We start from the raw sequence: 14,259 nt of genomic DNA, 5'->3' as shown, positions 1-14,259 counted from the left end.
AGGATGGTCTTAGGCAACCCCTGTGAAAGGGTCATTTGACCGCCAAAGGGGTCGCAACCCACAGGTTGAGAACCGCTGCTTTAGAGTAGCAATTCCTTTATGGTCATCATTCAGACTTGTTACTTTAAGCTTATTAATTATAACCTTTATTATTTCCTTCTCAGGTATATGAAATAGTCATCATAGATGCATTCTGATTACATAGAAGTAAAACTCAGTTTCTGGTTTTATCTCATTGTGTATTGTGTGTGTGTGCACAAATGCACACTCACATATTTACCTACACAGTCCATTAACATTCTCATTTTGTTTCTTTTGGGGGTGGGGGGAAAGTAACAAATCTGTTTTGAGGAAGTTGTTTTAAATTTTTTTTCTATAAAAGTAATAGAACTACATTTCTAGTGCTAAACAGCAATAAAAGGCATAGCCAATTAAATATTAGAAAATATTTTTGAAAACCTATAATTTCATTATTAGCATTTTGTTATTATTTGTCTACGAGTTTTCATGCTAGTTATGATACTGCTTTTTTTATTTAACCTTAGTCCTAACCATTTTCTAGTATCAACTCTTTGATTTTTTAATTGAAATCAAAGTAATAAAAATAGTGTGTAAATTCAAGCAGCACAAGAAAGCCAAATGAGGTATGTCTCCCTTCTCTCACCCATTACTAAGACCTTTTCCCCTTAGATTATCACTATAGTGTATAATGTGTATAAATGTATGTGTATATTTATAAGATATGTAACATATCTTTACACAGGTAGGTTCTTGCTCTACATACTGTTATATACCTACCTCTTTTTTTTGCTTAATAATATGCCCTTTACACCTTTTTATATAATGTACATAGACCTACCTAATTACTTTTATCAGTTATCAATACTCCATATCCCCTATGCTAGCTACTCTTTTATTGATGGTTGATTCAATGAATATATTGTGGTTATTACACTTTGATCTGCATCTTAGAAAGTTTCTGAACTATTCAGTATTATTTTTGCTACATTATAAATTCCATATTTAATTATTTCATTAAATAATTCTTAATGTTTGTAAGTTATGTTTCCCACCTGATCTCAAAGGAGAAAGGTACTGTAACTTAAATCTGTTTTAAACTATCATAATGGAAACATAATAGACATCAACAAATACAGGCATACCTCACTTTTGTGCTTCACTTTATGCACTTCACAGATACTAAATATTTTACAAATTGAAGGTAAGACCCTCTCCACCAGCAAAAAGATTACAACTTTCTGAAGGCTCAGATTATGCTTAGCATTTTCTAACAATAAACTGTTTTTTAACTAAGGTAGGTACATTTTTTAGACATCAGATATTGCACACTTAATAGGCTACAATATAATATAAACATAACTTTGATATGCCAGAGAAACCAAAAAATTCATGTGACTCACTTTATTGTGATATTTGCTTTATTGCGGTGGTGTGGAACCAAACCCACAATATCTCCAAGCTATGCTTAGACATATTTGATTGCTTTGCAGACAGGTTTAGGGTCAGAGTTTTTTGTTTGGTGTGTGGGTGTGTGTGTGTGTGTATGCGCGCATGCGCACTTTCATTTGGGTCCACCTTTTTACAAGTTACTATCTTATTTTATCAATTCAGGTGAGTGGCCACCATGTCCAGTCTTTCGCCATTTTTTGAAGGAAATGTAAAAGAAGCATAAGTTAGTTCCAGAGTTAACAACTAGGCTGGAAATACAAGTAACACACAAAATTATGAAATAAAAATGTAAGGCCAAGTTTTGTCATGGCCCCACATTATATTAGGTTGAGCATATGAAACTGCTAATATTCAGCCATATTGACCTACAAAAAAAGAAAATTTTATATGTGGGTCTTGTTAATCCTCACCCGAGGATGTTTTTATTGGTTTTTTAGAGAGAGGCAGGGAAAGAGAGAAACAAACATTGATTGGTTGCCTCCCATGTGCACCTTGATCTGAGATCAAACCTGCAGCCTAGGTATGTGCCCTGATCAGAATCAAACCCACAAACTTTTGGTGTACAGGATGATGCTCCAACCAACTGAGCCACCTGGTCAGGGGAAGACAATTTTATGAGTCAGCCTAATCTGTACTTGGGACTCTAAGAAGGAGAGAAAAATGAGCTTTTTTATTTTTTATTTTTTTTATTAAATCTTTATTGTTCATATTATTACAGTTGTTCCTCTTTTTTACCCCCATAGCTCCCCTCCACCCGGTTCCCACCCCACTGCCCTCATCCATAGGTGCACGATTTTTGTGCAGTCTCTTCCCGCATCTCCCACACCCCTTTCCCCCGCAAGAATAGTCAGTCCACTCCCTTTCTATGCCCTGATTCTATTATAATCACCAGTTTATTCTGTTCATCAGATTATTTATTCACTTGATTTTTAGATTCGCTTGTTGATAGATGTGTATTTGTTGTTCATAATTTGTATCTTTACCTTTTTCTTCTTCTTCCTCTTCTTAAAGGATACCTTTCAGCATTTCATCTAATACTGGTTTGGTGGTGATGAACTCCTTTAGCTTTTCCTTATCTGTGAAGCTCTTTATCTGACCTTCAGTTCTGAATGATAGTTTTGCTAGATAAAGTAATCTTGGTTGTAGGTTCTTGGCATTCATCACTTTGAATATTTCTTGCCACTCCCTTCTGGCCTGCAAAGTTTCTGTTGAGAAATCAGCTGACAGTCCTATGGGTACTCCCTTGTAGGTAACTGAGTTTCTTTCTCTTGCTGCTTTTAAGATTCTCTCTTTGTCTTTTGCTCTTGGCATTTTAATGATGATGTGTCTTGGTGTGGTCCTCTTTGGATTCCTTTTGTTTGGGGTTCTCTGCACTTCCTGGACTTGGAAGTCTATTTCTTTCACCACGTAGGGGAAGTTTTCTGTCATTATGTCTTCAAATACGTTTTCAATATGTTGCTCTCTCTCTTCTTCTGGCACCCCTATAATTTGGATGTTGCTACGCTTGAAGTTGTCCCAGTGGCTCCTTACACTATCTTCATATTTTTGGATTTTTTTTTCATTTTGCTCTTCTGGTTGGGTGTTTTTTTGCTTCTTTCTATTTCAAATCTTTGACTTGATTCTTGCGATCCTCTAGTATGCTTTTGGAACTCTGCATAATATCCTTTATTTCAGTCAGTGTATGCTTACTTTCTAGTTGGTCCTTTTTCATAACCTCGAGGGTCTCACTAGATTTCTTGAGGATCTCACTATGTTTATCGGCGGTCTCACCAGACTTTTTGAGGGTCTTACTAAATTTATCGGTGGTTTCTAGAAAGTTCTTGAAAAACCTTAAAAGTGTGGTTTTGAACTCTATATCCAGTCGTTTGCTTTCCTCCATTTCTGTCATTTGTGACCTGTTTCTTTGTCTCTGCATTTTTTATGCTTCCCTGGTAGAGTGGCTATGTGTGCTAGGTATCCAGTGGCTCAGCTTCCCCAATTACCTGAGGTGGACACTCTTGGTGCACCCCTTTATGTGCTTTGTGCACAGTCTTGTTGTAGTTAAGCCTTGATTGTTGTAGGTATCACTGGGAGGAATTGACCTCCAGGCCAATTGGCTGTGAGAATCAGCTGTGTCTATGGTGAGAGAACTTCTGTGCCGAAGACACCCTTATGGGGCAAGACTTGCTTCAGTGGGGCTTTGGTGCTCACTGAGCCTGCCCCCTGAGTGTGTCCCTTATGGATCTGAGGAGTTGTAATTGGATGGTCCCACTCTGACCACTGGGTACACTGGCTCTTGGATCTCTAAGGAGGTGGTAATTTAGCCTCTGCCTGAGGCTATCCAGCAGGAGCTATGAAGAGGTCTTCCTTGTTGGGGGTTTGGAGGTGCCCAAATGAGGTCCAGCTGTGAAGCAATGCAAGCTGCTGTGGGGCCTTGGGCCTTCTCTTGGAAGTTCTGGGTCTGTCTGGCCCAGCTGCAGTTTGTTAGGTAATTTTCAGATTGCAAAGGGCCAGGGCATTCATATGCAAAAGCCTCTACCACAGCTTGGGTGGGGTGGGGTCTCAGGGAATCAGCAGGGCAGAGCAAGCAGCTATGGTTGATCCTCAGCCCTGCCCTATGCGGCCCCGCATCTCAGTGTCCTGGTAATCACTGCAAGCACCTTTGAGAGAAAGCCGCCCTCGAGTTCTGAGTTCTGCCCGCTGCCAGACAGTCCAGTTTCTCCCTGTATGAGTCCGGTTCCCCAAAGACTCACACAGAACTGGTGTTCAGAGCAGTCGGGGGCTTGTGACTCCCTCCCGATTCAAAAAGACAGCCACATCCTCAGTTGCCAGCCCTTGCTGCGTGCGCCTCTGTACCTCTGCACTTCCACACCTCCTCTGAATCTCAGTGTGCTTTTCTCTTTCCTTCTAGTTGTAGAATTTCCACTCAGCCAGCCTTCCTGTGGTTCTGGATGATGTCCGTTTTGTCTTTTAGTTGTATTTTTGAATTTGTTGTGGGAGGCAGCAATTTCCGGTGTTTACCTATGCTGCCATCTTGGTTTTTTTTTAAATGAGCTTTTTTAATAGATAGAGTAGGTATCATAAGAGAAGGCTTAGAGTCTGTAATTAGCATAGCATCTATAGAAGATTATGAGGAAGTATTTTAAGTTATGTGTATAACTTTGAACTTTAAGTTAAACTGAATATGACGTGTGGTAGAATAGAAAAGGTTTGAGTATTTTGGGAATACATGCCAAGTTGGGGGTATTTTGAACTTTTTTCTCTCTCTTTAACTTCTATCCTTTATGCCACTGATCCTCAAACTTTATGTGCATCAAAACAACCTGGTGGGCTGCTAAAAAAACAGATGGTTCAGCCTCACTTCCAAAGTCTCTCATTCAGTATGTCTGGGTGGAGTTTAATAATTTAACATATTCCCAGGTGATAGTGATGCTTAGCCTCCAGCCTAGGAGCTGTACTTTTTTTTTTTTTTTAAGTTTTTTGTTGTTGTTATTACTTACTGATTTTAGAGACAGACATCAGTTTGCTTTGGGATCCATTCATGCTTTCATTGATTAACTCTTGTATGTACCCTGATCAGGGATCAAACCCACAACCCCGGAGTATTGGGACAATGCTCCACCCAACTGAGCTACCCGGCCAGGGCTGGGAACTGTACTTTTGAGAGCTGTTGTTTAAGGCTATAGGAGAGTTAGTAGACATATTTAAGTATGAAAAGCACCATGAAATTGCTTTGATAATATGTAGGATTATGCAGAGTAGATTGGAAGGAGTTATGATAGCATGTTTACTTTATGAACCCATTATATAAATTAGATAATCCTATAAAATAAAACCTATAAAATAATATGCAAATTGACCGAACGGCAGAATGACTGGTCACTATGAAACGCACTGACCACCAGGGGGTAGACACTCAACACAGGAGCTGCCCCCAGGCCAGCCAAGGCAGGCGCAGCGGGAACAGCTGCTCAGAGGGCGGGTCCAGTGGGTCCACATCTGTTCGGCTGACCAGGATGAGGGTCACTCCCACAGTGGGCAGATCCCCACAGGCCACAACCCCACAAATCCTGTGTACTGGGCCTCTAGTTATAATTACACAATTAAAGCCATCCCAAGTTATCCTACAGAGTATTATCCACTATATTCACTTCTCTTAGCTGTCACCTGACCTAACCTATTTTATTTACTTTGTGCCCATGTTAAATAGTGAGGAGCCTCTCCATTTGCAGTTTAGTCTTCTGTTTTCCTGCCCTTTTATTCTCCTTTCCCAAGCGTTAAGAACCAGGTTATGAGGTTGTCCAAGCCATAGTTTTTTAAGCATTTTATTCACATTCATTATATTGCTTCTATTTTGGCAGTTTCCTTTTTATATTCTTTTTATTTCAGGATGGGAAACAGAAGCCCAAGATTGTAATCCAGTTAAAAATATTCCTGGGTACACAACAGATGGAACCCAGACCATCAAATTGGAAGAACCTTATGACTATGGTGACAGATTAGAGAGGCAAACACCAGATACCTTCATGAAAATTCCCACTAATGAAAGGAATTTCTGTTTGAAGTCAGTTTTTTCACAAGAAGATGACCCTACAGGAGAGTACCTTAGTAAATATGATATATATGGAAATCATTTTGAAAAACATTCAAACCTAATTATACAGTTTGATACCCATTCAGATAATAAGACATATACATATGACGAAAACATGGCAACCTTCAATCATATCTCATATGGTATTGTACACAGGAAATTTTATCCTGGAGAAAAGCCTTATAAATGTAATGTGTGTGGGAAAAAGTTTAGGAAATACCCATCCTATGTGAAACACCAAAGCACCCATACCAAAGAGAAATCTTATGAATGTGAAGAATGTGGAAAAGAGTTTAGGCACCTCTCATCCCTTATTGCACATCAGAGAATGCATACTGGAGAAAAACCATATGAATGCCACCAGTGTGGTAAAGCCTTCAGCCAGCGAGCACACCTTACTATACATCAGAGAATTCATACTGGAGAGAAACCATATAAGTGTGATGACTGTGGGAAAGACTTTAGTCAGCGTGCACACCTTACTATACATCAAAGGACACATACTGGAGAGAAACCATATAAATGCTTGGAGTGCGGCAAAACCTTCAGCCACAGTTCATCACTGATTAATCATCAGAGAGTTCATACTGGAGAAAAACCTTATATATGCAACGAATGTGGGAAAACTTTCAGTCAGAGTACACACCTTCTTCAACATCAAAAAATACATACTGGAAAGAAACCGTATAAATGCAATGAGTGTTGGAAAGTATTTAGTCAGAGTACTTACCTTATTCGACATCAAAGAATTCATTCTGGAGAGAAGTGTTATAAATGTAATGAATGTGGAAAAGCCTTTGCTCATTCCTCAACTCTTATTCAACATCAAACTACTCACACTGGAGAGAAAGCCTATATATGTAAAATATGTGGGAAAGCCTTCAGCCAGAGTGCAAACCTTACTCAACATCATAGAACACATACTGGAGAGAAACCATATAAATGCACTGTGTGTGGGAAAGCATTCAGCCAGAGTGTACACCTTACTCAACACCATAGGATTCATAATGGAGAAAAACCCTTTAAATGCAACATATGTGGGAAAGCATATAGACAGGGTGCAAACCTTACTCAACATCAAAGAATTCATACTGGAGAGAAACCCTATAAATGTAATGTATGTGGGAAAGCTTTTATTTATTCCTCATCACTTAATCAACATCATAGAACTCATACTGGAGAAAGACCTTATAAATGTAATGAATGTGATAAAGATTTTAGCCAGAGAACATGCCTTATTCAACACCAGAGAATTCACACAGGAGAGAAGCCCTATGCATGCCGTATATGTGGTAAAACCTTCACTCAGAGTACAAACCTTATTCAGCATCAGCGTGTTCATACAGGTGCCAAACATCGTAATTAATGGATATGAAGACTTTAGGTGTTACAACTTAATTATTTAAATTTCACTTTGTACGCTCTCTCTGTGTTAACACATTCAAAAGAAGTGCAATATATGTTAGATACCACTGAGCAGAAGTATCAATTGGTAATGTGGATATAATCTATTTAAATTTAATGTGAAATTTGAGACGAAAACTTCACTTCTTTTTTAGTTAATTTTTTTAGAGAGAGAAGGAGGAAGAGGGATAGAGATAGAAACATCAATGAGAGAGAAACTTCATTGATCAGCTGCCTCTTGCATGCCCCCTTACTGGGGATCCAGCCCAAAACCCAGGCATGTTCCCTCATCAGGAATCCAACAGTGACCTGGTTCACAGGTTGATGCTCAACCACTGAGCCATACCAGCCAGGCATTCCTTTACTTCTTAACCTTTACTTGATTTATTCCAGAAAGAAACCCTGTGAAAGTAAGAGTATTCAAAATCTGTAACTCACCAACTCTTACTGTATTTCAAGTACTTTTTAATGAGGCCTTGTGAATGTAAGTTGTGAAAGCTTCCATCAAGCAGAGATTTCACAGAAGAGAGTAGTCCTGGGATGATAGAAAGGCTGTTTTAGTAGGCTTTTAGTTCTTCCCAGCTTTGAAGCCTTAAATATGTAAAAGGTCCCTCTCCCCCTTTTACTTCCCTTTTCCTATTATGCCATAACTGCCATGTTTGGGGGAGAAATTTGAAAGTATCGTAAAGATTTCTATGTGACCACTGTTTATACTTTCCTTAAATACTTAAATATTAAAGGAAGAGAACCTTAGTGAAAGATGATAGGGTAGAGAAACTAATGTGTATATAACCCTTAGACATGTACAAATTCAATTTCATTAAACAGACAAAAATTAAAAACCCAAGCTTAAAATAATCTTTAAAACAGCCGTAGTTTCACTAAAGTTTTGACATCTGTCATCCTGTAGAAAAAAAAAATAAAAATACTGTTCCATTTTTTTTTTTTACCTGCCTCTTAGTTTTATAACTTAAGGGTACTCCGTGATGTTTTACTGTAGAAAGTCCATTTCTTTCCTTGAAATACATGTTTTTTGAGTGCCTACTGTGCTCAGGGCCCAAACTTCTTAAATTGGATCCTTTCAGGGCTTCCTGCAGTACTTTGCTGCAATTCACTGCTAAATGAAGCAACCAAAAGCTTTCTAAACTGATGAAAGATTAAAGTAAGAACATGAGCTTAACTAGTACTTCATAGGGTGAGCATAAGAAAGCTAAAATGGGTTGCCAAAGTTGACCACATATCCAAAAGCAAGGAAGTAATAAAATGTAATGTGAGGAAAATCCAGTAATGGAAAATGGATATGAGTTCAGTGCTGAAAGGAAAAAAATCAAGGTGGAAGACAACAGTGAGGAAAGCGAACATACAGGTAACTTAACATAAACTGTTACTTAACTTGGTTTACCTTAGGAAAAAACTGATTAATAAAAAACAAAATTCATCCTGTTGTTTGTAAGAAGAAAGTAAAAATGAAATTATTGACTTTAAAGGAATAATTAGAATTCATTTTCCTTCATATAGATATAGATAAGTATACTCTTCAAATTCAGGGGGAACGTTCATTGAAAAAAAAAGCATTGATGCAGAAGCTATCATTTTTTTTTAAAATATATTTTATTGATTTTTTACAGAGAGGAAGGGAGAGAGATAGACAGTTAGAAACATCGATGAGAGAGAAACATCGATCAGCTGCCTCCAGCACATCTCCCACTGGGGATGTGCCCACAACCGAGGTACATGCCCTTGACCAGAATCAAACCCGGGACCTTTCGGTCCGCAGGCCGACGCTCTATCCACTGAGCCAAACCGGTTTCAGCAAAGCTATCATTGATGCAGTAATCATTAAACAATAATAACTGAGTCAGAGCCCTAAACAATATAAAAAAAAAGCTGGCAGAAATGCAAATAGCAATAGGTAAAATATTATTGCATTTAATATCCACAGCATTCCACTGTCAGAATATAAGACCATATTGTGAAAGCTGAGATTTCATTTTGCTCTTGTTTCTTCAGTGCCTTGCATATAGCAGGTGGTCAATATCTGTTAGTTGAATGAATAAGTAGGTGAGTAATAAGGTAGACCTAACTGATGGAGTGAAATTGGTAGAATTTTTTGTGCATACATGAAAGACGACAAATACTGGTCATTGATTGGTTAATTAAGAACTACTTAAAAATGAAGAAACAGAATCCCAAGATATTAATGGGGATTGTTAATATGTCCTAAGAGAGCATGAGACATATTTCCACAGGAAGTTTTTCTGAGCTAGATGAGGAAAAACATATAAATTCTGGCACCATAAATATCAATTTAAACATGTGTTGACCCACGTGACTTCATTTGGACATGACTATATATACATCCTACAAACAAGTGCAGAAGGAAAGACGTCTTCAAGGCTTTCTTGTTGAGTGTTTTCTTCAAGAAGTTGTTGCTTTTTCCTGCCTGTCATTCATTAACCTGATGTTATGGAATTGCCTTTCACAAATTATAGATTATCTCCAGGTTGTATAATACTCAAATTATGCTTATGCCAGTGATTAGATTAAAAATAACCATTGTACTTCACATGCAATTTTATACTGCCACTTTATACCTTACACACCATTTTTCTCCTGGAACAAATGTGTGGAGTATTATAGTCCATAGCATCTTTCTTTGCATTAATTTGTATTTCCTACTTTTATGTGTCTTGCATAAATAATGCATTTATAAAGGTCTTCCATTGATACACTGAAACAATTGATGCCCTTATAAAATAATAGAATAATAATAGTGGAGAATCCTAAATCTTTGTGTATTTTCCCCACTTTTACAATTGTCTGGTCTAAATATAATACCAGTTTTTTATTTTCCACAACTTTTTGTTATGAAAATGTTCAAATATACTGAAAGTTAAAGAATAAATTACATCTGCCACTTAGATTTAAAAATTCACATTTTGCTATATTTTTCTGAACAATTTGAAAATAACTTTGAGGTGAAATTTGAAGATATGACATTTCACCTCTATGAATGCATCTCAAAAATAAGGACAGTCTTTTTCTTTTTACATAATCACAATAGTATTGCATATCTCAAGAAATGAATAGTAATTTCCTAATACCTAATGCTTAATCCATGTTTAAATTTTTCTTGTTCAGTCAAATTTCACACACTATATTTTATTGTAATGTTTGCTTCATCTATCTAAAACAGTCTCCCAACTTTGGTTTTTTTCCAGGACTTTTTCTTAATGGATCAGGTCAGTTGTAGAATCTCACATTCAGGATTTAACTGTTATTTACAACCAGATTGTTTATCAAATCAACAGATCTGTGGTTTGCTTATCTTGTTGCTGTAGTTTCTGTAAGTTAGCAATTAGGGCCAAGGCTTGATGTATTTAGACTAAACATTTTTAACATTAATACTTCACAGATGTTTGTCATATTGTATCAGAAGTCTTATTAATATCTGGTTGCCTCACTATCAGTGATGCAAAATTTGATCACTCAATTGTAATCACCTTATCTTCCCAATGTAAAGGTATCTTTTTCTGTTGCAGTTCATCTGTGGGCTGAGACCCTGTCAGATTATGGATAGCCTGTGTAGCCACAAACTTTCACCTGGTGGTTTTGGTATCCAATAATGATGATTCTTGCCTGAATCAATTATTTCATCAAGATTTGCAAAATGGTGATTTTCTCTTATTTCTACATTTATTGACTGACATTCTGTAAGAATGACCTTTCATCAGCTGGACTATACTTGAGGCAGGGTCATGCTCAATTCTTTTCCTTTAATTACAAATTGTCATATTAAGGAGTTGACAGTGATGACAAATGATTCAATGTATTATGATAAATTGTGATCATTTTTTCTGATGCTTAAATTATCCCAAATTTGGCCAATTTGAATCCTTCAGGTAGCTCTTATGTTGGTCCTTTGACATTCCCTCTCCCATCTTTGGGTACTTAATTGCCTTCTGACAGAAGATATCTCAGGTTCACCTTGCACTTTCAGTGCCCCAGATATGACCATTTCTCCAGGAATCCCTGGCTCTTTTTAATAGACATCTGTTTAGAAATCACGATCTGGGTGATAGGCATGCCCATTGCTACTGGGGTTTGGCTTAGTTTTCATAAGTATAACGCTACTTGTCTAATACCTAATTACGTACTGAGATAATTAGGTATCTGGGACAAACTAGGAGCAAACAACTAAGCATTGTACAACTAAATTGCAGAGAATAGAAGTGTTATGTGTACTAGAAAACAGAAAACTTCACTACAAGAGATCTGTGCAGAGGCCATTAGAAAAGTTTACAGAGGAAGGAGGGTTGTCATTTAATCTGGCAAGCAGGTTAAACAAAAAGCAACTAAGAGCAACTAAATATATGACACCTGTTGTGTTTTAACTGTTAACATATTTTGATAATTAACTGTTAAAAGCTAATTACACTTTTTTCCCATCATTCCTTAAGGCATGTTTCTGATCTAAATGTGAATTCTGAGGATATGTTTTATGCAAATCTACATACTAGGGTTTTTTGGCTAAACTTTTTACTTAATCTTTAAAACTTTAAGGCTATTCAATTTTATTATTTGACTGTATCGTATGATACCAGTGCACTTGCATATGTGCCTACAAATGTACTTAGTCCTCTTTCTGATATTCTCATGGCTCTATCTTTCACTATAAGATAGAGCCCCTTAGACCACTAGAGCCATTAAAAATGCCAAGCATGTGCACTGTAGTAATATGTATAAACTAGAGGCTCAGTGCACAAAATTTGTGCATGGGGGGGGGGTCCCTCAGCCCAGCTTGCACCCTCTCACAATCCCCCTCGGGGCATGTCTGACTGCCCATTTAGGCCTGATTCCGGGTAGGATCAAGCCTAAACTGGCAGTTGGACATCCCTCTTGCAATCTGGGTCTGCTGGCTCCTAACTGCTGGCCTGCCTGCCTGCCTGCCTGATTCCCCCTAACCCCTCTGCCTGCCTGCCTGATCACCCCTAACCACTCGCCTGCCTGACTGATAGCCCCTAACTACTTGCCTGCCTGATCACCCCTAACCACTCACCTGCTTGCCTGATCACTCCTAACCCCTCTGCCTGATCACCCCTAATTGCTCACCTGCCTGCCTGATCATCCCTAACTGCTCGCCTGCCTTCCTGATCGCCCCTAACCACCTCTGCCTTGGCCCCTGCCGCCACAGCTTCATCTGGAATGAAATCCAGAAGGTCATTCGGCTGTCCAGTCTAATTATATTATGCTTTTATTACTATAGATATGTGTGTAAGCTTATAAGCAGCATTGAGTCCTCTGACCAGCAGGCCCTGAGCAACAGATGAATGAATTACTCCAACACATTTGCTGTGAAAGAGAGGGCTAAGGGAATACCTGGCTAAAGGAACCAGGCAGCCTCAATTGCCTCGTTAGGCTTTTAGTGTAGCAGCAGTTTGAGATAAAGTTTATCTTTTAGATACAAGTCAGTAGGGTAAGTAATGTTGGGAGGACATGTGTTTGTAGTGCCCTTTAAGCAAGGACTCTCAAAGATTAAGGATTCCAGTAAACACCAGTCTGCATGTGCACAGACTTGTTTGGAAAGGTCAAGGAATAATTAGGGCAGTGATGGCGAACCTTTTGAGCTCGGCGTGTCAGCATTTTGAAAAACCTTAACTCTGGTGCCGTGTCACATAGAAATTTTTTGATATTTGCGACCATAGTAAAACAAAGATTTATATTTTTGATATTTATTTTATATATTTAAATGCCATTTAACAAAGAAAAATCAACCAAAAAAATGAGTTCGCGTGTCACCTCTGACACGCGTGTCATAGGTTCACCATCACTGAATTAGGGGCACCACCTTCAGTACTCCCCTAAGTCAGAATTCCAATAAACACAGTGGATGGCCTTCTGCACACTTCCCTTTTCTTGGAATGTCCTCCTTACAAACTTCCAACAAAGTCTCATGCTTCCCCATACTCTGTGTGGGTGAGGAAAGTGATTCTGAAGTGCCTGAGGACATATACATATATACATATACATATACATATACATATACATATACATATACATATCCCATAACAGAATAAGGGTTGGAACCCATTGCTCCAGCACTTAGTTGAGTTCTAACTGAAATGTTAAATGAAAATTCAGAGCACAAAAAGTATGCATCTATAATTTATAAAATACATTTTTATGAAATTAGATCATTTAAAGTTTGCCACCCCTCCCATAGTTTCTTATATTCAAATCTTTAAATGTGAACAGCGCCACAAAGGAAGCACTACCTTCAATTTTGTTCTTCCAACCAGCTCTTCCCCAAGTTTCAGAACCATAGTTAATGATCACCTGGAACTATCTCGTAAGTACCTTAAGTGGTTTAATCTAAAACTGAATTGTTTCACTCCCAAACCTCCTTTTTTAAAAAATATATATATTATTGATTTTTTACAGAGAGGAAGGGAGAGGGATAGAGAGTTAGAAACATCGATCAGCTGCCTCCTACACACTCCCTACTGGGTATGTGCCCGCAACCAAGGTACATGCCCTTGGCCGGAATCGAATCCAGGACCCTTGAGTCCACAGGCCGACGCTCTATCCACTGAGCCAAACCGGTCAGGCCCAAACCTCTTTTTTAATTTACCGTAACTGAGAGGGAGGCCAGAAGCCACTCTCTCCACCAATAGTTATTTTAGTCCTATTGGTTTCACTTCCCATATGTTCCAGTTCCTTCTCTATCCCCACTGCCACTACTTCACTTCTGGCTTTTAATCCTCACTGGAGGACATGCTTAGAGAGGACTGGGGAGAGAGCACGCAAAAAAC

General features: G+C 38.2%; 1 protein-coding gene across 3 annotated transcripts in view; it reads left to right on the top strand.

The window, feature by feature from the left end:
- ZNF287 (zinc finger protein 287) overlaps positions 1-14,259 on the top strand; it is a 30,578-nt gene that overhangs the window by 12,024 nt on the left and 4,295 nt on the right. The window contains exon 6 of one of the 3 annotated variants that reach the window (XM_081110801.1): positions 5,839-8,849. The exons of the other annotated variants lie outside the window; for them this stretch is intronic. Within the exon in view, the coding sequence (XP_080966927.1) occupies positions 5,839-7,409 (1,571 nt within the window). The 3' untranslated portion in view covers positions 7,410-8,849. Of the gene's footprint in view, positions 1-5,838; positions 8,850-14,259 lie in introns of those variants that run through there. 3 annotated transcript variants of the gene reach the window in all.

The sequence above is a fragment of the Myotis nattereri genome (assembly GCF_964212035.1).
Source record: "Myotis nattereri genome assembly, chromosome: 16".
Lineage (NCBI taxonomy): Eukaryota > Metazoa > Chordata > Mammalia > Chiroptera > Vespertilionidae > Myotis > Myotis nattereri.
Note: the sequence above shows the minus strand (reverse complement) of the source record. Positions and strands in the feature narration are given on the sequence as shown.